Source organism: Chiloscyllium plagiosum, unplaced genomic scaffold (assembly GCF_037043375.1).
Source record: "Chiloscyllium plagiosum isolate Xiang-an unplaced genomic scaffold, Cpla_swu_hap1 HiC_scaffold_28, whole genome shotgun sequence".
NCBI lineage: Eukaryota > Metazoa > Chordata > Chondrichthyes > Orectolobiformes > Hemiscylliidae > Chiloscyllium > Chiloscyllium plagiosum.
The window spans coordinates 12482957-12506976 of NW_028270166.1; the positions used below are offsets into that span (position 1 = coordinate 12482957).

Below are 24020 nucleotides of genomic sequence, written 5' to 3' on the forward strand. Positions count from 1 at the left end.
TGAGACCCTGCGGCATCAGCAGTGGCTGCATGGTGAGGTGGGCCTGAAATGGAGTTGGGTTTGGGCCAGTTTCATATCTGATGGCACCTACATTGGCAAGGTTCAGCCAGGACTCATAGTGGCGAGGGAGATGGTGCTGATGAGCAGGCGTATTTCATTCCAGCGGCAGTGATATGGTGAAGACTCTCGTGCCTGGCACAGGGCCCATGAAGGAGCACTTAACAAGAAGGACTGTTAAAGTGGAACACTTTTTCTTTATTTCCCTACTCTTCTGCCTTTATATTCTATGCCTTGGTTTTTTTGTGTGTTTTGAAATGGTGCCAGAGAGTGGTGGCACTTCACAACACTTTTGCCTGTTAGACAGTAAGGACTGCAGATACTGGAAGCAACAGTCAATAGATGTGAAGCTTGAAGAGCACAGCAGGTTAGACAGCATGCGAGGGGCAGGAAAGTCGACATTTCAGACCAAAACCCTTCGCCCTGATGAAGGGTTTCGGCTTGAAATGTTGACTTCCCTGCTCCTCAGATGCTGTCTGAGCTGCTGTGCTTTTCCAGCTTCGTGACTATTGACTTTTCACTGTATTTTGTAACAAAATACACATGACAATAACTAAATCGAATAACTACACCTGACATGAAGCCACTATTGTGATGTAGGAAATGTGATCGGTAACTTGCACACAGCAAGGACCCACAAACAGCTGATGAGATAAATAGCTGGCTTTTAGCAATCCTGTTCAAGAGGTGATGCTGACCAAGACACCCAGAGAACTTTGCTCTCATTCTTCAAGTAATGATGTGAGGTTTTTAAATAAAACAATTACCTCGGCAGGCAGACCAGACTTAAATGCCATTAAAAAGTTGAGGTGTCAGACAATGTATCTTCAGCACCGCAGTAAAGTTTCAGCTTAGATGAAAGCAAATTACTGCGGATGCTGGAATCTGAAACCAAAAGAGAAAATGCTGGAAAATCTCAGCAGAGCTGATGTTTCGAGTCTAACTGACCCTTTGTCAAAGCAGTGACAAAGGGTCAGTTAGACTCGAAACGTTAGTTCTTTTCTATCCTTACAGATGCTGCCAGACCTGCTGAGATTTTCCAGCATTTTCTCTTTTGGTTTCAGCCCAGGTGACTTGGATTCATAGTGGACTTGGGCTTAAGCCAAAAGCTTTCTGATTTAGACGCAAGATCATTAATCAAGAAATTCAGTTCTCCAAGGTAACTGCACTCGGCAGATCACTAGACTGCCTCCTTCTCTACTTTCACTGATGCTATGCTAGAAGACGACTAGTCTGGTGGTACAATGGTAGTGCCTCTACCTCTGAATCAGGAGGCTGGGTTCAAGTTGGCTTTTGTTGATAAAGGAATATAGTACAAAAGTAGTGAAGTATTGTTGTAAACAGCATTGGTGAGACCGCACCTGGAGTGCCACATGCAGTTCTTGGTCCCCCTACCTGAGTAGAGATGTAGTTGTATTTGAGGCGTTTCAGAGGAAGTTCACTAGATTGATTCCAGAGATGAAGCGGTTGTCTCATGAAGAGAGATTAGTAGTTTAGACTTATAGTTTCTGGGGTTTAGAAGAAAGAGAGGATACCTAAAAGGAGATACTTGAGACGCTAAACAGACGTGACAAAGTAAATGTTGAGTTAATGTTTCCTCATGTAAGGCAATCGAGAATGAGAGGTCAAAATTTTAGGATAAGGGGTAGCAGATTTAAGATGGTGATAAAGAGCCAAGTATTTCTCTGAAAGGGTCGCAAAACTGTGGAATGCATTACCCAGAATGTGATGAACTCTGGGACACTGAACAAATTTAAGGAGGACATAGACAGACTTTTAATTAGCAATGGGTTAAAGAGTTATGGAGAGCAGGCACGAAAGGTCGAGTTGAGATCAACCACAATCATACTGAATGGTGCAGCAGGTTTGGGAGGCTGAATTACCTACTTCTGCTACTAGTTCTTACATAAGTGCCATGTGTTTCAGAGGTGTGTAATAAAATCTCTGAACAGACTGAGTAGAAAATAGCTACCATATGCGGAACCAAGAGCAAGGCAAAAGATAATGGGACTCACGAGAAGGCAGGCCACTTTTCATGATAAAGAGAAAGTATTTTTCACAACCTCATGACTTTCTGAAGTGCTACTCATAGCCAGCAAACTACAGTACAGCACGACTTGTTGCTTCATGGAAAACATTTGTGAGAAGAATGTAGCATTTACAGTACAGAAACAGGCCATTCAGCCCATCTACATGAAATGCATTGCAGGATCCTCCAGTCCATCACCTAAGCCAATCTCCCATCCATTGACTCCATCTATATCTCCCGCTGCTTTGGAAAGGCAGCCAACATCATCGAAGACCCCTCCCACTCCAATTATAATCCCTTCCAACCTCTTTCACTGAGCAGAAATTACAAAAGCTCAAATACATGTACCAACAGATTCGAGAACAGCTTCTTCCCCACTGTTATTAGACTTCTGAATGGACTTCTCAAATTTCAAATTTAATGTCAATCTTACTCTTTCTGCACCTTCGCTGCAGCCATAACATTGCATTCCTCATTCTGTTCTATTACCCTAATGTACTTTGTATGGGTCTGATCTGCTTCTACGGCACACGAAACAAAATTATTCACTGTACCAAGGTGCACATGACAAAACTAAATCAAATCAAAATCCTCCCACCCTACTTAGATAATTTCACCCCAACAACATACCATCCCCAATAGCTTCTCCCTTTGGCCTGCAGCCCTTCTACACTGCTCACATTTGAAATTTATTCTCACAGCAACCTTTACAGCAGTTCCTCCCTTGTTGTTGGAAAGGTGATAGTATTTATTTCAGTCTGTCCTGGGCGAGTTCCTCAGTTTCAGCAGATAAGTTGCCTGAGGTATAACGCAGAAACCCATACTAGATGCAATCCAACCCTACAGGAGAGAAGGGAATGAGTGGGCAAAGAATTTTTTAAAAATACCTAACAATTATTCCCATTGAGTAACAAGTTAAAGGATTCTTAAGTGTCACCTTTACAACACCAAGGGGAAGCTGTTAATGTTGCTTTGAGGATGATGTTCAAGGCAGAAGCAGGGAAAAAAGTGCAGAAGTTGATGTACTGCCAGAAAGCTGTAAGAGTCGAGTACAGTAAATTAATGCTGGCCATGCTCCCTGATAGCCTCGAGCTAACTGCAGATAGGAATGTCAGATCTCCTCAATATGCTGTGCCAAACTTGTCAGCCTGTCTCCAGAGCTTTCACGGCCTGTGTTATGTAAACATACCACGCTCTTATCAAAACATAAAAAGGAAGAGCTGATTCCCACATGAAAGGATTGTTTCCCAGTGTTTGCCATGATTGTAGCAGTCAATGTGTTTAGTAACTACAATCAAGAGTCAATAGGAATGGTGCCATCATTATTCACTGCACTGTCTGGCTGCCTGGAGTGGTCAGAACCGACTTCAGGGAAATGTTCCTGACAGGTGAATGTTGCACAGTTGACATCAGGTAATGAGGATGCGGTTGATAATTATGTTCCAACTTACGGCCAAGGAGGTTTTTCAGAGACTGATTGATCTCCAGCGTTCTGATGGGTTGTCCTTAACGAGACAATTCGATCGATGAGTGTTTTTTTTAATTTCGCTGTTACATCCCAGGTGTCAATTCCACATCTCACGGCACTATTTGGGACACTACAAAAACCCTAAATTTACCCACAGCCGCAAGCTGTGTTTTTGCCCGATTACGTTTACATAGTCACTAAAAGGGGCTCCTGTTGTGTTGCTTAGGTCAACACACTGACACACCCTTTTATAGAGACAGCAATAAACTACATAATGTGAGAGTATATTATTCCAGTTGTCTTAATGAGCCCTTTTCCCCTATGGTCACAAAGTTTAAGTGTAAATTGCCATATCCTCAGGTCAATTAGAAGTTAATTGTTATTGGTTAAGGGAGTTTCCAAATTAGCAAATGTCATGACACCTGATTTTCTTTAGACAAGTTCCCAGGGCACTTGTGAAGCAGTGGTAGCATTCCCAATTCTGAGTCAGGAGGCCCACGTTCAAATCTCACCTGCTCCCAGAAATTGAGTCATAGAGATATACAGCATGGAAACAGACCCTTCAGTCTAACACGTCATATGTTATAACATCTCCAAAGAGGCTATTTGGAAATATTTGAGTCAAGGTCCTGAGGGAAGTGGTCATGTTGACCACACTGGACCAGAAAGGGCTAGAATCAAGTCCCACCTGTCCCAGAGGTGTGACAAAACATATCCAAACAGGTTCATAGAATGAAAGAATCACACAATTGCCAAAGTGCAGATAGAGGCCAAATTCCCACTAACCTTCTGAAGAGCATCTCATGCAGACCCACCCCATCCCTGTAACCCTGCCTTTCCCATGATTGGTCCATCTAACCTACACATCCCTGGACACTTATGGGACACTTTAGCATGGCTAATCCACTTAACCAGCACATCTTTGGACTGTGGGAGGAAACCGAAGCACTCGGAGGAAACCAGAGCACCCGGAGGAAACCCACGCAGATATGGGGAGAATGTGCAAACTTCACACAGACATCCATGGGTGGAACCAAACCCAAGTTTAAAAATATTCACAAATTTCCAACTTTGGTGTAAAACAAAACATCTTGTAAGATTTACACATCTGACCATCCATTATGAAGTGATAAGTTTCTCATGACTGTTTCCATTTCCTTCAGTTAACTCTCAATGCATATGTATAATGGAAAGTACTCAAGAATGCCATATCCTCCCCATTTGGGGATGAGGGGCAGTGATGTGCTGGGGACATTTGATCAGGCAGGAGGGTGGCACGTGGGCTCCTATCTCCACTGATTAACTCTATCACCAGTGTTGGTAGAAACCCAGTGGTGGGCAGGTTTGGTGGGGCTGAGGGCTCACCGTGTGGGGTGTGTAATACAGGAACTCGCTTATAGTTTCTCACCGGCTTCCGACACAGATCCTTTCTTCAGCGGCACTCGTTGCCTGACTGAGAGGAGTGGGAATAGGAAGGTCGCGGGGCTGGGGTTGCCATTAGCAACTGTGACCCTTGTGGCTGACCATTTGTCCGCCTCCCAAACACCCATTCTCTTCCATTCCTCCTGTTTGGCCTGCGATGATAACCTCGTGCTATTATCACTACACTATCAATGTTCTGAGGACGCAAGTATGAATCTCACCATTGGCAGAATGTGTAATTTAAATTCAATAAAATCTGGAATTAAAGAGTCTAATGATGACTTTAAACCATTGCTGATTGCTGCAAAAAAACCCATCTGCTTCACAAACAACCTGCAGGGAAAGAATTCTGCCATCCGTAGCTGGTCTAGCTTACTCGTGACTCCAGACTGACAGAAATGTAGTTGATTCTTAACTGGACCACAGGCAATTAGAAATGGGCAATAAATTCTACCCAAGCCAGTAATGGCCACATCCCATGGATAAATAACAAAAAGATGCATGCGTAGATGTAGTTCCAACAGGGGCCACCAGTCTGCGAATGCTGCTGTTGTTCAATGAAGTTATGACTTCTGATTGGCTGGCTGCTCTTAGGGGGCAAAAGCTCCCCCCTCAGAGTCAAAGAACGTCTGAGGCTGGCCTGAGTGGGCATGTTGTTAGGAGAACCTTCTCTGAAAGAGGTGACCTTTTAGATTAGATTGCTTACAGTGTGGAAACAGGCCCTTCGGCCCAACAAGTCCACACTGACCCGGCTTCTGCACCTCACCAGCCAATGGGCTGGACCCTCCTATCGCCGCCATTACATCTGGCCTTGTCTTATGTTAACCTCTCAGGCAGTAATTACATCTTTTTGCTAGAGGGGTGCTCTAGGACTTCATGCTGTGCATCTCCCAAAATACATCAACGACCACCGATATTTATTTGCTTTTTAACGAAATGCCCCAAGGCACTTTCACAGAAGCTTCTATGTTTCTATGTCAGATCCCCAGCATCTGCAGACTTTTGCTTTCACACTAACATACTTCATTAGGGATAAAGCAGTGCTTCCCAAACCTTTTCCTACTGTGAGCTCATTTCGAAGCTTGAAGATTGTCGTGACCCTGGAGTGAGAGTGAGGGGGTGGGAGCTGGTAGAGAGGGGGAGCTCTCAGAGCGTGGGGCATAGAGCGGGAGTACATTAATCAGGTCTCCAGTTTGGCCATTGCCCCTTCAGAGCTTGTGACCCCAAAGTTTCAACGCATGACCCCACTTGGTGTCCCAAACCTCCCTATCCTGGGAAGCCTAAAGTAAAGCATTTTGGATGTCCCGAGAGCCTCAGAGGCATCCTCTGAAACAAGTTATCTTTCAGACATTTTGACATGGAGAGGATGCAGAGGAGATTTACCAACCTGGGCTAGAGAGTTTCAATTATGGAGAGAGACTGGACAGACTGGGTTGTTTTCCTTAGAGCAGAGGGGATTTAGATGTATAAAATTATGAGAGGCATGGGTAGGGTAGACAAACAGGAACATTTCCCCTTAATGGAAGGATCAAGGACTGGGGGCAGATATAAGGGAAGGAGTAGAACAATCAGAAGGGATGTGAGAAAGAACATTTTCACCCAGAGGGTGGTGGGAATGCCTATAAGGATATTAGAGGCAGAAACCCTCTTAACATTGAAGAAGTATTGAGATGTACACTTGTGAGTCCAAGGCGTACAAAGCTCTACCACAGGAAAACTAAGTTGCCAATTTGTGCATATCAAGATCCCACAAACAGCAACTGACCTGAAGGACATATGGTCTGATTTAGTCCTTTGGTTAGGGGATATGGACAGACTGGAATAGGAGAACTCATCTGCTTTTCCTTTTAAAAAAAACTGTGCAAACTTTTATAGCCTCCTCCAAGAACAAATTGGACCTCAATGTTGGAAAGATGACTCCCATCTGACAGTGCAGTAGTTGGTCTTTGGCCTTGCTAGATTAGAACCTTGAGTCTTCAGAATGAGGACACTGGATAGGCCACTTTTGCAAGCTGCGTTCAATTCTGGTCTCCCTGCTGTAAGAAAGATGTTGTTAAACTTGAAAGAGTGCAGAAGAGATTGACAAGGATGCTGCCGGAGTTGGAGGGTTTGAGCTATAGGGAGAGGTTGAATAAGCTGGGGCTGTTTTCCCTGGAGTGTCAGAGGGTGAGGGGTGACCTTGTTTAGGTTAGATTCCCTACAGTGAGGAAACAGGCCTTTCGGCCCAACCAGTCCACACCGACCCTCCGAAGAGTAACCCACCCAGACCCATTTCCCTCTGACTAGTGCCTAACACTATAGGCAATTTAACATGGCTAATTCACCTAACCTGCACATCTTTGGATTGTGGAAGGAAACTGGGGCACCCGGAGGAAACCCACGTAGACACGGTGAGAATGTGCAAATTCCACACAGACAGTCGCCCAAGGCTGGAATCAGACCTGGGATTCTGGTGCTAACCACTGAGCCACCGTGCCACCCCGGTGGTTTTATAAAATCATGACAGGTATGGGTAAGGTGAATAGCCAAGGTCTTTTTCCAGGTTGGGGAATCCAAATATAGACAGCATAGGTTTAAGATGAGAGGGGAATGGTATACAAGGAATCTAAAGGTTAGCTTTTTCATGCAGAGAGTCATACATGTATGGAATGAGCAGCCCGAGGAAGTGATAGAATTACAACGTTTAAAAGGCATCTGGATGGGTGTATGGATAGGAAGGGTTTAGACAGATATGGGCCAAGTGCCGGCAAATGGGATTAGATTAATTTAGGATATCTGGTCTGCATGGACCAGTTGGACCAAAGGGTCTGTTTCCATGCTGTACAACTCTATGACTCCAAGACTCTTGAATCCAAATTCTGAGGACACAGTGCAGTTAGTCAAAGGCTAGTCAGACTAGGTCTAATGGCCCACTTGGTAATCCATGATTACCCATTTGCCTGCATTATTTTCTTGCATATCCTACCTGGGAGAGGGATTACAGGAACCTTAACACACTTCTACCTTTACTTCTCTTCCAAATTATACTTCTAACAATTTCCCAGCTGTGTTTCACTGCATTAATCTTTTACACTTCGCTTACAGTGAGTTGTAGAGCGATGGTGAATTTACAATAAAGTTCAAGTATCTGATAAAAGGGGAAAATGCCTACCTCCAGCTCTGTCATTCATCACCTTACTCATGAGAGGAAAAGAAAATCCCGTAAAAATTTTATGAGAGATGTCAAAAGAAACATTTGCAAGCCACGTTTAAAACAAGTCATCAATGCGTATTCAAGTTCTCTGCTCAAGCCTCTCACTGTAAAGGCCACAATCCCCTTTTGTGATGCTATGCTCCCAGAATATAAACAACTTGTAACTGCTTTCAGTTTGACTCCTTGATGTTTTCGCAGTCATCGTCCCCTCAGTGTTGACGAAACTGAGCACATCCCAGTGAACAAGAGCACACTGTATTCACTGCTCAGTGTGCAACCTCCTATGCTTGTTCAGGAGACCAAACATGGGGTGATCACTTTGCTGAACACCAAAAGCGTGACCCCCAAGTTACAAGTTGCGTGCTAGTTGTACTGTCCACCCCACTCTAGGCTAATTTGTACCAAATCTGACAAAAAGTCCCTGTCCTCAAACATTATCTTGGTTTCTCTCTCTGAAATGTTGCCTCACCCACTGAGTACTTTTAAATTCCTTCATAGGATGAGGGCTCACTGGCTAGGCCAGCGTTTCTTATGCATCCCTGACGGCAGTTAAGAGTCAACCACATTGCTGTAGGTATGGAGTTACATTTAGGCTAGACCAGGTAAGGACAGCAGTTTCCTTCCCTAAAGGACATTAGTGAACCAGATGGATTTTTCCAACAATTGAGGATGGTGATCATTAGACTCTTAATTCCAGACTGCTTTCTTAATTCAAATTTGACCATCTCCCATGGATTCAAACCGGGGTACCCAGGACATTACCTGGGTTTCTGGATTAATAGTCCAGCCATAATAGTGTTAGGCCATTGCCTCGCTAATTTGCAGCAATCCCGGTTATGGGTTTATATAGGGTGGATGGTTGAATGATTCTTATCTATTCTTTGAAGTAACACAGTGCATGTGGCTAGATATGATAATGAGCAGGGATTTGTTATTAACACCATACCATACGATCTGTTGTGAAGAATCTGCATGGAAGCTGTGTTGACCCAGAAAGTTTTTTCACCTGGCACGAGCACCTTTCCTGACCTAGAAAGGTCAACAAGTCTCACAGTGAGCAAGTTGTATAATTTTAGTGAAGAACGGCAGAGCCAAGTAGGAACAGACAAGTCTGAACCTCATGGCAGAAGAGGGTACTGCAGATAATGGAGATTAGAGTCAAGATCAGAGTGGTGCTGGAAAAGCATGGCAGGTCATGCAGCATCCGATGAACAGGAAAATCGACGTTTCAGGCAAAAGCCCTTCATCAGGAATGAGGCGGGGAGCCTTGGGGGTGGAGAGATAAATGAGAGGGGGGTGGGGCTTGGGGGACGGATGCTGAGAGTGCAATGGGTGGATGGAGATGGGGGTAATGGTGATAGGTCAGAGGGGAGTGGATAGGTGGGAAAGAAGGTGGACAGGTAGGACAGGTCATGAGGGCAGTGCTGATCTGGAAGGTTGGAACTAGGGTAAGGTGGGGGGGGAGGGGAAATGAGGAAACTAGTGAAATCCACATTGGTGCCATGGGATTGGAGGGTCCCAAGGTGGAAGATGAGGTGTTCTTCCTCCACTCATCGGGTGGTTAGGGAGAGGCGATGGAGGAACCCACATGTCCTTGGCAGAGTGGGAGGGGGAGTTGAAGTGCTCGGCCACGGGGCGGTGGGGTACGTTCGTGTGGGTGTCCCGGAGATGTTCTCTGAAGCGCTCTGCAAGTAGGAGTCCTGTCTCCCCAACGTAAAGGAGACCACATCGGGATCAATGGATACAGTAAATGTGTGGAAGTGCAGGTGAAACTTTAATGGATGTGGAAGGCTCCTTTGGTGCCTTGGACAGAGGTGAGGGGAGAGGTGTGGACGTAGGTTTTGCAATTGCAGAAGATGCCAGGAGGGGAGGGTGGGTTGGTGGGGTGGTGTGGACCTGACGAGATAGTCGTGGAGGGAATGGTCTTTATGGAAAGCGGATGGAGTGGGGAGGGAAATATATCCCTGGTGATGGGGTCTGTTTGTAGATGGCGGAAATGGCGGAGGATGATGCGATGTATCTGGAGGTTGGTGGGTGGAAGATGAGGACCGGAGGGTTTCTGTCCTTTTTGTGGTTGGAGGGGTGGGGTTTGAGGTGTGGGAAGTAGGAGATGCACTGGAGGGCGTCATCAACCATGTGGGAGGGGAAATTGCAGTCTTTAAAGAAGGAAGCCAAGCGATGTGTTCTGTGGTGGATTTTGAGAGTTGTGTGGTGGATACAAGGAGGCTTCAAGAGTGGTTTAGAAAGTTCAAGCAGTGGGCAAACACTTCACAGATGCAGTACAATGTGGCTAAATGGAAAGTTTTATGCTTCAGTGTGAAAAACAGAAAGGAGTCTTATAGTATAAATAGAACATAGAACAATACAGCGCAGAACAGGCCCTTCGGTCCTTGATATTGCTCGTCCCCCAACACTATCCCAAAAGCATCCACGTGCTTACCTAAGGATTGTTTAAATCTCCCTAACGTGGCTGAGTTGACTACATTAGCAGGTAGTGCTTTACACGCCCTTACCAATCTCTGCGTAAAGAGCCTGCCTCTGACATCTGTCTGAAATCTATCACCCCTCACTTTGTAGTTATGCTCCCTTGTACACGCTGACATCATCATCCTTGGAAAAAGACTTTCATTGTCTACCTTATCTAAACCTCTGATCATCTTGTATATCTCTATCAAATCCCCTCTTAGCCTTCTTCTTGCCAATGAGAACAGACCCAAGTCTCTCAGCCTTTCCTCATTAAGACCTTCCCTCCAGACCAGGCAACATCCTGGTAAATCTCCTCTGCACCTTTTCCAATGCTTCCACATCCTTCCTGAAATATAGCAACCAGAACTGTACACAATATTCCAAGTGTGGCCGGACCAGCGTTCTGTATAGTTGTAGCATGATATTGCGGCTCTGAAACTCAATCCCTCTACCAATGAAACCCAACACACCGTATGCCTTCCTGCTATTCTTCCCAAAGTGCACCACCTCACATTTAGCTGATTGAACTCCATTTGCCACCATTCAGCCTAATTCTGCAGTTTATCAAAGTCCCCCTGCCACCTGTAACATTCTTCCACACTGTCCACTACTCTAACTTTAGTGTCGTCAGCAAATTTACTAATCCATCCACCTATGCCTGTGTCTAAGTCATTTATAAAAATGACAAACAGCAGTGGTCCCAAAACAGATCCTTGTGGCACACCACTAGTAACCGGACTCCAGCCACCACTCGCTGCCTTCTTTCAGAAAGTCAGTTTCTAATCCAAACTGCTAAATCACCCTCACTTCCATGCCTCTGCACTTTCACCTCCAACAGCCTACCGTGTGGAACCTTATCAAAGGCTTTACTAAAGTCCATGTATACCACATCAACTGCCCTACTCTCATCTACATGCTTGGTCACATTCTCAAAAAACTCAATGAGGTTTGTGAGACATGACCTGCCCTTGACGAAACCATGTTGACTATCTGAAATCAAATTATTGTTTGCTAGATAATTATAAATCTTATATCTTATAATCCTTTCCAAAACCTTTCCTACAATAGAAGTAAGGCTCACTGGTCTATAATTGCCTGGGTCATCTCTACTGCCCTTCTTGAACAAGGGCACAACATTTGCAATCCTTCAGTCCTCTGGTACCAAACCTGTAGACAATGACAACTCAAATATCAAAGCCAAAGGCTCTGCTATCTCCTCCCTCACTTCCCAGAAAATCCTCGGATAAATCCCATCCGGCCCAGGGGACTTGTCTACTTTCACTCTTTCTAGAATTGATAACACCTATTCGTAATTAACCTCGATCCTTTCTAGTCTAATATCTCGTACCTCATTCCTCTTCTCTACAATATTCTCCTTTTCCTGAGTGAAAACCAATGAGATAAATGGCGATAAGTTGGGAAATGTGGATATCCAAAGAGATCCGAGTGTCCTTTTACACCAGGCAATGCATGTCAAGGTGTAGCAAGCCATCAGGAAGGCAAATTGTATGTTGGCCCTCAATGCAATATTTAGGTTCTAAAGTACGGATTTCTTACTGCAGTAATACAGGGCCTTGATGAGACCACATCTGAAGTATTCTGTGCAATTTTGGTCTCCTTACCTCAGAAAGGATGTGTGAGCCATAGAGGGAATGCAGCAGAGGTTTACTAGGCTGAGTATGGAGATGGCAGGACTGTCCGATGAGGTTTGATTGATTTGACTGGGCCTGTATTGACAAAGTGTTTAGAAGAATGAGAGAGGATCCGATTAAAACATATACAATTCTCACAGGGCTGGACAGGTTAGATGCAGGGAGGTTATTTCCCTAATTAGGGAGTCCAGAACAATGGAACACAGTCTTAGGATATAGAGTGGACAGGACTGGGATGAGGAAACATTTCTTCCCTCAAAGGGTGGTGAACCTGTGGAATTCTCTACCACAGACAGATAACAGAGGCCAAATCACTGAATATATTCAAGAAAGAGTTAGTTTTTTTTAGATTTTTTTTAAGATGTCAAGGGTTAAGGGGAGAAAGTGGGAATATGATCATATTGATTGGCGGAGCTGTCTGGCCTACTCTGACTCCTAGTTTCTATGTTTCTATGCTTGACTAACATTCTATTTTGTTGACCAGTGCTGCAGGGGAACAAAGGGATAGGGTGAAAATATGGACAGTTTGGAATTTGAAGGGAATGTTCACTCACCTCGTCGTGTCACTAACTCCATAACCCTAACACAACCTCCACTTCCCCAGCTCACTCTCATGTCGATGTCTCACATCCTTCAAAGGCAGCCTCCTGTCCCATCATGACAACAAAAATACCCAGTATTTTATTCTAAAGGTTTACTGAATCTGAATCAAAAATGACAAAATCCATTGAAACATTCCCCTCAATTTGCAAAATGTGTAGCACTTGCAAAGCACAACAGGTCAGGCAGTATTCGAGGAGCAGGAGAGTCAACATTTCGGGCATAACTCCTTCCTGATGAAGGGCTTATGCCCGAAACGTTGACTCCCATTCCTGATGAAGGCCTTATGTCTGAAATGTCGACTCTCCTGCTTCTTGGATGCTGCCTGACCTGCTGTGCTTTTTCCAGTGCCACACTTTTCGACTCTAACTCTGCAGCATCTGCAGTCCTTACTTTTTTCCCCTCAATTTCCCTCAAGCTCTCTTTCTTCACAGGGAAATGCTTTTGTTTATTCATTCACAGAGATATGGGTGTGCTGTGGGTCTGGAATCACATGTAGACCAGATCGGATAAGGATGGCATTTACCTTCCCTAAAAGATGCTAGGGAATCATTTCAACACAGGATCTCTGTGAAAAAACAGGTACATGCTGCACTGGGCAGATCTCAATAATTCCGCAGTGCTGCTTAAAAATTGTGTGGCCACTCTTGGCAAACCATACCAACGTTTTCTTTCCAATTTCAAACGTCGTTTAAAATCATTGACGTTATTCCGCACTTTGTTACATCTGTTCAGTTCACGGTGAATGCCCAGTCAATCACTGAGGGAACACAGCCAGTTTAGCCGTCTGCTATGTTAGGACCAGCCAAGCAACAGCTGTTAATGGAGAACAATAACTGCTGATGTTTAATGGCAGTGAGCAGCTTCCAAATTTGAAAGGGGCAACACAGATGAACTGAAGCCTTCACTTGCTGATCTCGCTTCTGTTTAAAGTGCTGAACCAGAGCGAATTGTGGAGAAATATTTTCTTTCAAAGGGTCATTCATCTGTGGAATTTCCTTACCAGAAAGCAGTGAGGGCTGGGTCATTGAATTTATCCAAGACTGAGTTAGATAGATATTTGATTGACAAGGAATTCAAGGAGTGTGCAGATAGGAGGACAAAACAAGCTCATCCATGATTTTATTGAATGGAAATGCACTGCCTGGAAATGTGATGGAGCCAGATTCAACTGAGGCATTCAAGAGGACATTGGTTGGTTATCTGGGTAGAAATGGTGCAAAAGGATAAGAAGAAGAGGCAGGAAATTGGCACTAATAACACAACTGGTAATATAAACAGTATAGGCAAGAAGGGCCAAATGGCCTCCTTCCACGCCATAATAATTGTGATTCTGAGAATGGTGGAACAGACCTGAAGGACCAAATGACCTATTCCTGCTCCCAAGTCCTATGTTCCTTTGAAATTCTTTCCCTGCCACAGATGTTTCTCCCTTTATCCTGTCCTGAAGATGTTAGGGTTAGGGATACAATTCCATTTAGGTTGGCCTGTGAGCTGGTCCGTTCCTCTATGTTGTATCGTTTGATGTTCTCACCAGGTTGTCTTGAGATTTCACTTAAATGATTGTTTTCTGTGAGTCATGATTTGGAGATGGCGGTGTTGGACTGGGGTGTACAAAGTTAAAAATCACACAACACTAGGTTACAGTCCAACAGGTTTAATTGGAAGCACACTAGCTTTCGGAGCATCGCTCCTTCATCAGGTGGTCATCAGGCGCTCCGAAAGCTACTGCTTCCAATTAAACCTGTTGGACTATAACCTGGTGTTGTGTGATTTTTAAGTTCCATGAGTCAAGCTATTCCATGAGTACAGTAGCCAATTTGAAGGCCTTGTTAGTTAACCATGACGGGCTTATCCATTACAACTGTACAGCCATCCCTTGCTCAAAATCCTAGCCCTAAACAGCAAGCTAGGCCTGTGAGCCACCTGTTTTGCATGGCTCAGTGAGTCATCACTAAGTGATGCTATGACTGCTAGTGACCTGCTAATGACTGAAGGAAGAGGTCTGTGGCTCAGTCAGTAGAACACCTACCTCTGAATCACAAGATCCATTTCAAGACCGACTTCAGAACTTGTTGACCACAGTGGGAGGGTTTATGACGTTCTGCCTGCTAATCCTTCTAATATTTCCCCAAAGATGAAAAAAAAATTATGCAAAGATATGAAACAAACAGTCCATACATTTTTATGTTCTGCATTCATCTTTGTCTTCAAATGTTTCCCAATGCATCGGAGATATTTAAAGATGGCAAGAAAAAGCATGCCTTCATTACAATTGCAGCAGGTCATGGCTACTGTTACTGAACTAGTAACCCAGGTGGCCTGAACTAACAATCCAGAGGACCTGAGTTCAAATCCCTTCATGGCAGCGTGAGAATCTAAATTCAGGTCTGAGCTAAAAAAAGCTTCTGAGAGACAACAGGTCAGATCGTATTGCCATGATAAAGGAAAAACTGGCTACTTGTCTCTTTAGGGAAGGAAGGCAAAGGCCTTTATTTGGTTCGACCTATGTGACTCCAGTCTCTCTGCACTGTTAAAGTGACCTCGCAAGCCACAAAGTTGTATCAAATCACTAGAGGCCGAGTTCTGGAAAATGTGATTAGGACTGATAGCTGTTCAAAGACGAGAGTAGGTATAATGGGCTGAACAGCTTTTTCTGTGCTGTTAAACTCTATGGCCATAAGGAGGCCCACTTCCAACTTCCCAGGAAGCCTAAGGATGGATATTAATTGTTGGACATGTACTACGAATCAACTAAAATAATACAATATCAAAATGGGACCATGGGGCTCCGGGCAAACTACTAATAGGTAAATTCAGGCCAGAATCGTAGAGGTTAGTCTTAAGTTAGATTTAACGCACAAAGTTCTTCCCTCCAAACCAGATCAGTATCTGATTTGCACCAGCTGAAGACTATTCAGAAAATACACAGTCATAAATGCTTCTCTAAAGCAAATCATTTAGTCTAGTCAAGATAACCAAATTACTCACGTTTGTGAGTTAAGCGACACACATTTTTCTTGCAAACTCTCTGGCACATACCCACTGAGGAATAGAAGATTGTAAATCGATGATTGGCAGCCTCAGTGGTACAGCTGCAGCTTATGTGATACTGTTACCAGATGCCGCCTGTAAATTCTGTCTAATTCTGGTCTCTGCCTTGATTTCTTACCAAGCTGCACATATATGTGTATTTTTGTAAGGGCTACAGCTTCTTAATATGCACAAATGAGAAATTTCATTAACTTATTCATGGCACTCTGCCGACATGACCTCACTTTCCACCATCACTGCCATGCACTCTGCACAGCAATAATAGGACCATCTGGAGTATACCTGAGATTAGACACTGCACTGAGGAGCAAATCAAATCCAGTTTGTAGTGCTTAATGAGTTAATTGTGCAAAGGAATACTGAAAAGTAAGGGCTGCTCAATTGTATATAGCATTTCCCTGAGAACTTGTTAAGACGGACACTCAATCTTTAACACCATCCAGCGCAGGAGGAGGCTAGTCAGCCCATCTTGGTTATGCTGGTTCTCCGAAAGAGGCTTCCCTTCCCTGGCTCTATTCCCATGGCTCTGCAAATTTGATTAGAGCTCTGATTCCATTTTGAAAGTTGTTACTTAAGCAATTCCCAACCTCCTTTCAGGCAGTACATTACAGTTCTTAACAGAGTTTGGAAAAAAAAACTCTCCTCACATAGTGTGTGGGTGCAGAAAGCAATTAGGACGGTAAGTGGTATGTTGGCCTTCATCTCAAGGGGGATTGAATACAGGTCTAAAAGGCATCTTGCTGCAATTTATGTATCCTATGTGATACCACACCTGGAGTGATATGCACAGTTTTGGTCACATTATCTAAGGAGGGATAGAGGGAGTGATGGGTTCACCAGATTAATGCCTGAGATGGTGGAGTACGTCTATGAGGACAGCGTGCAGACCCTGTATCTGTATTCTCTCGAGATGTGAAGAATGAGGATTTTCTTCATATGGTACGTCCACAATTCTAACAGGACATGGCAGGGTGGGTGTAGATAAGATACTTCCCTGACCTGAGAGTCTGGAGACACAATCCCATGATAAGGGGTAGGCTATTAAGAATGAAACAAGATGGAGTTGCTTCCCTTAGGGGGTAGTGAATGTTTTAGAACATAGAAAAATACAGCGCAGTACAGGCCCTTTGGCCCTCGATGTTGCGCTGATCCAAGCCCACTATCCTCCATATGCCTATCCAATGCCCGTTTAAATGCCCATAAAGAGAGAGAGTTCACCACTGCTACTGGCAGGGCATTCCATGAACTCACGACTCACTGAGTAAAGAATCTACCCCTAACATCTGTCCTCTCCCTACCACCCCTTAATTTAAAGCTATGCCCCCTCGTAATAGCTGACTCCATACGTGGAAAAAGGTTCTCATGGTCAACCCTATCCAAACCCCTAATCATCTTGTACACCTCTATCAAGTCACCCCTAAACCTTCTTTTCTCCAATGAAAAGCCCCAAGTGCCTCAGCCTTTCCTCATACGATCTTCCTACCATACCAGGCAACATCCTGGTAAACCTCCTCTGCACCCGTTCCAGTGCCTCCACATCCTTCCTATAGTATGGCGACCAAAACTGCACACAATACTCCAGATGCAGCCGCACCAGAGTCTTATACAACTGCAACATGACCTCAGGACTCCGGAACTTAATTCCTCTACCAATAAAAGCCAGTATGCCATATGCCTTCTTCACCGCACTATTTACCTGGGCGGCAACTTTCAGAGATCTGTGTACGTGGACACCAAGATCCCTCTGCTCATCCACACTACCAAGTATCCGACCATTAGCCCAGTACCCCATCTTTTTGTTACTCTTACCAAAGTGAATCACCTCACACTTACCTACATTGAACTCCATTTGCCACCTTTTTGCCCAGCTCTGCAGCTTATCTATATCCCGCTGTAATCTAACACATCGTTCCTCACTGTCAACAACTCCACCGACTTTCATATCATCCGCAAACTTGCTCACCTAACCTTCTAGCCCCTCCTCCAGGTCATTTATAAAAATGACAAACAGCAATGGTCCCAAAACAGATCCTTGCGGAACACCGCTAGTAACTGCACTCCAAGATGAACCTTTTCCATCAACTACTACATCAACTACATTTTGGAATGCTCCATCCCAGAGTGCTGTCACTGAGCAGATTCAAGGACCGAGAGTGTGGTGCTGGAAACTCGGCTGGCCCTCAACTCTGATCTGCAGTACTTATGTTCTCCCAATTAAGCAGCTTCAAGAAATAGTCCCCAGAAGTCAGTTGATTTGCGACATCAAGGGGATATCGAAATTGTACAGTTAAGTGGCATTGAGGTAAATGATCAGCCATGTCTAATTGAATTGAGTGCCTATTCCTGACCATTCATTCTTATTTTTCCCGAGCTTTTCTGCCAATCTTAAAACTATGTTCTTCAGCCAGTGGAAACAGTTTCTACTCAGCCAACATCCCTCAGAATTCTGAACACCTCCATCAATGCTTCCCTCCACTTTCTTTGTTCTAATGCAACCAGTTTCTCAGGTCTCCTCCCATTGCTGTACTCCCAATTTGGTGAATCTGTTCTGTGCCTTTATCAAGTTGAAATAAAAGGGACAACTTTATTAAGTCCTCCTTGAAGTGTTTCTGCTATTGGAGCTTGCCTGGGCTCATTCCGGGAGCATGATAGAAAATACAGACATAATAAATGGCTTAGACAGTGCCTTTCACATCCCCATGATAATACAAAGCAGCACACAGCTGGAAGGTTATTTTTGAAATGTTTTGATACAGGCAAATGTAGCATGCAATTCACCCACAGCAAGGTGTCACAGGATACTGACCAGCCAACACAATCTATTTTGGTGCTATCCCTTCAGCAATAAATTAATGCTGACTGGGACTTGAGGACAATTGTTGTTCAAGTAATGCCATGGGATTGTATTCTTCCTCTCACCAGGCACATGGGACCTCATTTTCAATTCTTATACAAAGAAGAAGACACCTCCAACAATCCAGCACTCCCTCAGTGCTGCATGGAAACATCAGCCTGGATTGTATATCAAGTCCTGGTGTGGAGCTTGAATCCATAACCTTCTTTCAGGCAACAGGGCTGCCACCTGATTAAACGTACCTCAAATGACCCATTCTTGTGCCATTTCAAAATTAATCATGCAAACTGAGCAACCCCAGAATTCACAAGTTCATAACATTATCCATTGAAAGCATTCCATCCAGCTGTGGTATGGCAACTGCTCTGCCCAGAACCATAAGAAACACAGCTCAGTCCATCACGCAAGCCAACCTTCCATCCATTGAGTCTAGAGTGCGGTGCTGGAAAAGCACACAGCAGGTCAGGCAGCATCTGAGGAGCAGGAGAGTCGATGTTTCGGGCAAAAGCCTCACTTTCTCCTTCCATCCATTGACTCCATCTATACTTCTCTCTGCCTTGGGAAGGCAGCCTACATAATCAAAGACGCCTACACCCCGATTATAATCTCTTCCAACCTCGTTCATCCGGCAGAAGTCACTAAAGCTGAAACAGACTACCAACAGATTCAAGAACAGCTACTTCCCTGCTGTTATTAGACTGCTGAATGGAGCTCTCAAATTTTAAACATAATGTTGATCTTGCTCTTTGTGCACATCTGTGCAGCCGTAACATTATAACCTTCACTCTGCTCTCTTATCCCAATGCACATTGTGTGGTATGACCTGTCTATAGTACATGCAAAACAAAACTTTTCACTGTACCTTGGTACATGTGACAATAATAAATCAAATCAAAACAAAATCAAACTTCCAAACATAAATGTTGAAATTGCACAGCGACTTAAGCAGGTCCTAAAGGAAAAAGGTTTATTTTCAGGCAGAATTCTTTATCAATCTTAAACCTAACCATGACATGACCCTGCCCCAATGATGGAACTGAAATAGCACCAGAAACAACTGAAAACAAAATGTTTTTTGAGTAGCTTTGTCCCCAGGTGTTGCTATTAACAAGGATAAACTACGAGCATGTCAGCCGGTTGGGGCAGCTGGCAGGTGCACAATAGGATGGTAATGACATTGGTCACCATTTTTGCTTAACATGGACCACACTAGCATGATGAAAGCAAATGATTATAGATGGCACAAGTTTAAAATAAAAACATTGTCTCGCTTTCAATTCAAAATAATAACTCCATTACCTTCTCCACAGATGCTGCCAGACCTGCTGGGTATTTCCAGCACTTTGCATTTTTAACATTGACCATACCAAGATTCATCCCTGATATCCAACAACTGCTGTCAATGTTGTCCCACTCTTGCCAAGTCTGCCTCACAAGAGGCAACAGATTCAACAGGACAGGAGTGGGAAATATTACTGAAGGTGGTCTCTCCAGTATGAATGAGGGAATGAAGTGCCACTGAGTACTCTGTTTTATTTTGCACACCTCACAATTTTCCTTCACATAAATAATTGATAATTTGGTGGATGGAATACTCAAGACCACCATCATCTTGGCTGCAATTTCTTATGTAGAAGCTGAAAGAACACACATCTTGACCAATCCTCACCCTGAGCATGATCCTGGGGGTATGTTTAAATTGGCATTATTCTAGCTTGGTGGCATGTTAGTCTTAACTCTGGTTGGTGGTTAGGCAGGCCAAGGGAACGGGTGCAAGGAAGCAATCCATTTCACCGCATTTTCCCATTTCACAAACCGACAGAAGAAAGCTGTTGGCATTGGTATGGCAGAGTGACAGGTGGCAATGAAGCTTGGCTGCTGGTTTGAAGCAGGAGTTACACAAGTTGCGTTTGGAAAATCTGAATGGATATACAGCAGATATGGAGGCAGTGCTTAGAGTATCGGCATGGGGCTAATTTAAAGGGAAGTGATAGCGTAGTGGGCACATCACAGGACTAGTAAGCCCAGAAGTCCAGACTAATCCCAAAATGGCAGATGAAGAGATTTGAGTTCACTTAAAACCCCAGAACTTTAAAAAAGCCAGCCTACTGGCGAGCATATTAACTACTGTCAATCATCAGGGCAAAAACCCACTGGTTCACTAGTACACTTTATGAATGGAAGTCCATAACTTTATCTGATCTGGCCTACACGTGATTTTCTTGCACCTGCCCTGTGGGTTATTAGGGATAAGCAGTAAATGCAAGTCTGGCCAGCATTGCTCACACAGAATCCCTAGAGTGTGGAACCAGGCCATTTGACCCATTGAGTCCACACCGACCCTCCAAAAAAGCATCCCACCCAGACTCACCCCACTACCCTTTCCTCTAACTATGCATTTCCTATGGCTAACCCATCTAGCCTGCACAGGTCTGAACACTATGGGCAATTTAGTATGACCAATCCACCTAACGTGCACATCTTTAGACTGCGGGAGGAAACTGGAACAACCAGTGGAAACCCACACAGATGCAGGGACAAAGTGCAAACTCCACACAGTCACCCAAGGCTGGAATGAACCCAGTTCCCTGGCATTGGGAGAAAGCCACGCTAACCACTGAGCCACTGTGCTATTCTAGCATCCTATGAACAAATTCTTAAAATTATCAATGAGATATAGCAGGCTATAGTTGGACACAGCTCAGAGACAGTCATTCGGCCCATTTAATCTATGCTGGCGCTTCTGCTTCACTCAAGCCTCCTTCCAACTCATTTCTCACCTAATCAGATAGCCTTCTATTCCTTTCACTGTTGTGTATTTTCCCATGGATGTGTCAATGCTATTCACCAGTATACCCTATAGTAGCATGTTCCATACTCTAATCATTCTCTGATCAAAGAGATTTCTCCCAAATTCCCTTTTAGATTCATTAGTGACCTTATACTTTAGACCACAGACTCTGATCTCCCTTTCAAGTGGAGGTGTCTCTGGTTCTGTGATCTGGCTTGTCACGGGGAACTCCACATCACTACTTCCCAGTTTCCAAACATGAGCATTCCCAATACCCCAACCCCTCAACTGTACATAGAATTGCACCAATATTTTCATTTACTTTAAAACTCTTTTTGCATTGAAATCACGATTGCATCTAACATTTAACTGCACACTTATCTCAGTCTAACAAACTGAGCCTGTTACAGGCTGTGATCTCAGTAAAGATAACATAATTTTAAACAGCTGCCCATAGCAGTGCCTCAATGATTCAATTTGATGGGCCCCATACATCCTTCATTCAGAATATCTTTCTCTTGGACTGAAATGAGCAGTTTTAATAGTTTTGATTCCTTGCCAAGTGCGAGTAAGATTTATTGGGTCCAAATCCAGATTTGTGTGAGGCTTGCAAAAACTTGGGGGAACAGTGAAATCTTTAACTAAAATGGCTGTGGTGCCAGATCCGAATGAGATTGTCCTCTCTGCAATTTGGGAACTGTACCTCTGGTAATGTTCTCTAATTTACAGTGGGCTATTTTAACACAACTTTTGCTCTGATTATAACACACAGGTTAATAACTTCAGTCCAAAAACCCAGAAGGTTTTTAAAATATATTTTCCAGGATGGGCACATTGCTGGCAAAGCAATGGTTGACCTGACAGCTGAAGGCACATAATGAGAGCTGAAGTCATGTCGAAACCAGAATGAGGAGGAGTGGCAAGTTCAATTCCCTGTGGAGCATTACTGAACCAGTTGGGTTTTTACACCAATTTGGCAGCTTTCAGGGTCATTTTTCTACCCTCTCCCTTTCATGAGACCACAATCTTGCCAGATTTGTTTAATTCGATTATCTCAATTTTTCTTTGCTGCAGGATTTAAACAGTGGATCACTGATCCAGTATCTGAACCACTATCCCACTGGACCCCACCTGTTAGCCATTGCAGCATCTGAGGAGATTAAACAGCCACTTTGGACTAATAGATCACATCTTTTCTCAAGGATATGATATTGAGGTTCTTTCTGTTACTGTTTAAGAATCGACTTCTCTCGTTCATGTGACAGGGAGGAGAGCAATCTGCTCCTTGATTGTCAAGTTAAGAAAAAGGCAAGCAAAATCATGTGGGTTGGAGCAAGGGAAGTTATGGCGTACGTGACAAGTGATTCTCAATGAAAATCAGGTTTGATGAAAGATTCAAGATGATGAAGACTAACATGCAAGTTAGCAAATCAATACAGTCCTTTATTTTAAAATATGTGAAGGAAATTGGTGATTCAAATCTATTGATTAATAAATGTCTCAGTTTGAGACCATAAATAAAACTAACAGGAGTTCAGAAAGGGTTTACAAGGGTGTTGCCAGGGTTGGAGGGTTTGAGCAGGGAGAGACTGAACAGGCCGGGGCTGTTTTCCCTGGAGCATCGGAAACTAAGGGGTGACCTTATAGAGGTTTATAAAATCATGAAGGGCATGGATAGGTTGAATAGTTATGGTTTTTTTTCCCCCAGGGTTGGGGAAGTCCAAAACCAGAGCGCCCAGGTTTAAGGTGAGAGGGGAAAGATATAAAAGGAACCTAAAGGAAAACGGTTTCACGCAGATGTTGGTGCATGTATGGAATGAACTGCTGGAGGAAGTGGTGGAGACTGGTGCAATTATAACATTTAAAAGGCATCTGGATGGGTACATAAATAGGAAGAGTTTAGAGGGATATGGGCCAAATGCTGGTAAATGGGACTAGGTTAATTTAGAATGTCTGGTCAGCATAGACAAGTTGGACTGAAGAGTGTATTGTACACTCTGTGATTCTATAAGTAGGCCATTCAGCCCCTCAAGCCTGCTCCACCATTCAACAGGATCATGGCTGATCCAATACTCATCATATCCATTTTCCCCTTAATCTTTGATTCCCCTACTGATCAAGAATCTCTCTCAGCCTTCAGTAATCACAAGGACACCACTGTGGGAGGTTCAACCCAGTGAGAGAAGAAATTCTTCCTCATATCCAACTTAAGTTAGAGCCCCTTTATTCTGAGTCTATATCCTCTGGTCCTATACTTAGGTCCGAGGTCGTGCATCCTCTCAGCAGTTACCCTGACAATCCATTTAAGAACCCAATATGTTTCAATGAGATTACCTCTCGTCCTTTTAAACTGTAGTGAGTCAAGTTCCAACCCTTTTAGCCTTTGCTTATAAGACAATCCCCCCATACCAGGGATCATCCGAGTGAAACTTCT

At 43.9% G+C, this 24020-nt stretch overlaps 1 protein-coding gene across 3 annotated transcripts in view; it reads right to left on the reverse strand.

Annotated features, from left to right (window-relative positions):
• Nucleotides 1-24020, reverse strand: part of LOC122565055 (ephrin-A5-like) — a 375938-nt gene that overhangs the window by 208742 nt on the left and 143176 nt on the right. Inside the window, exon 2 of one of the 3 annotated variants that reach the window (XM_087976000.1) lies at nucleotides 12258-12362. The exons of the other annotated variants lie outside the window; for them this stretch is intronic. Within the exon in view, the coding sequence (XP_087832126.1) occupies nucleotides 12258-12362 (105 nt within the window). The remainder of the gene's footprint in view (nucleotides 1-12257; nucleotides 12363-24020) is intronic. 3 annotated transcript variants of the gene reach the window in all.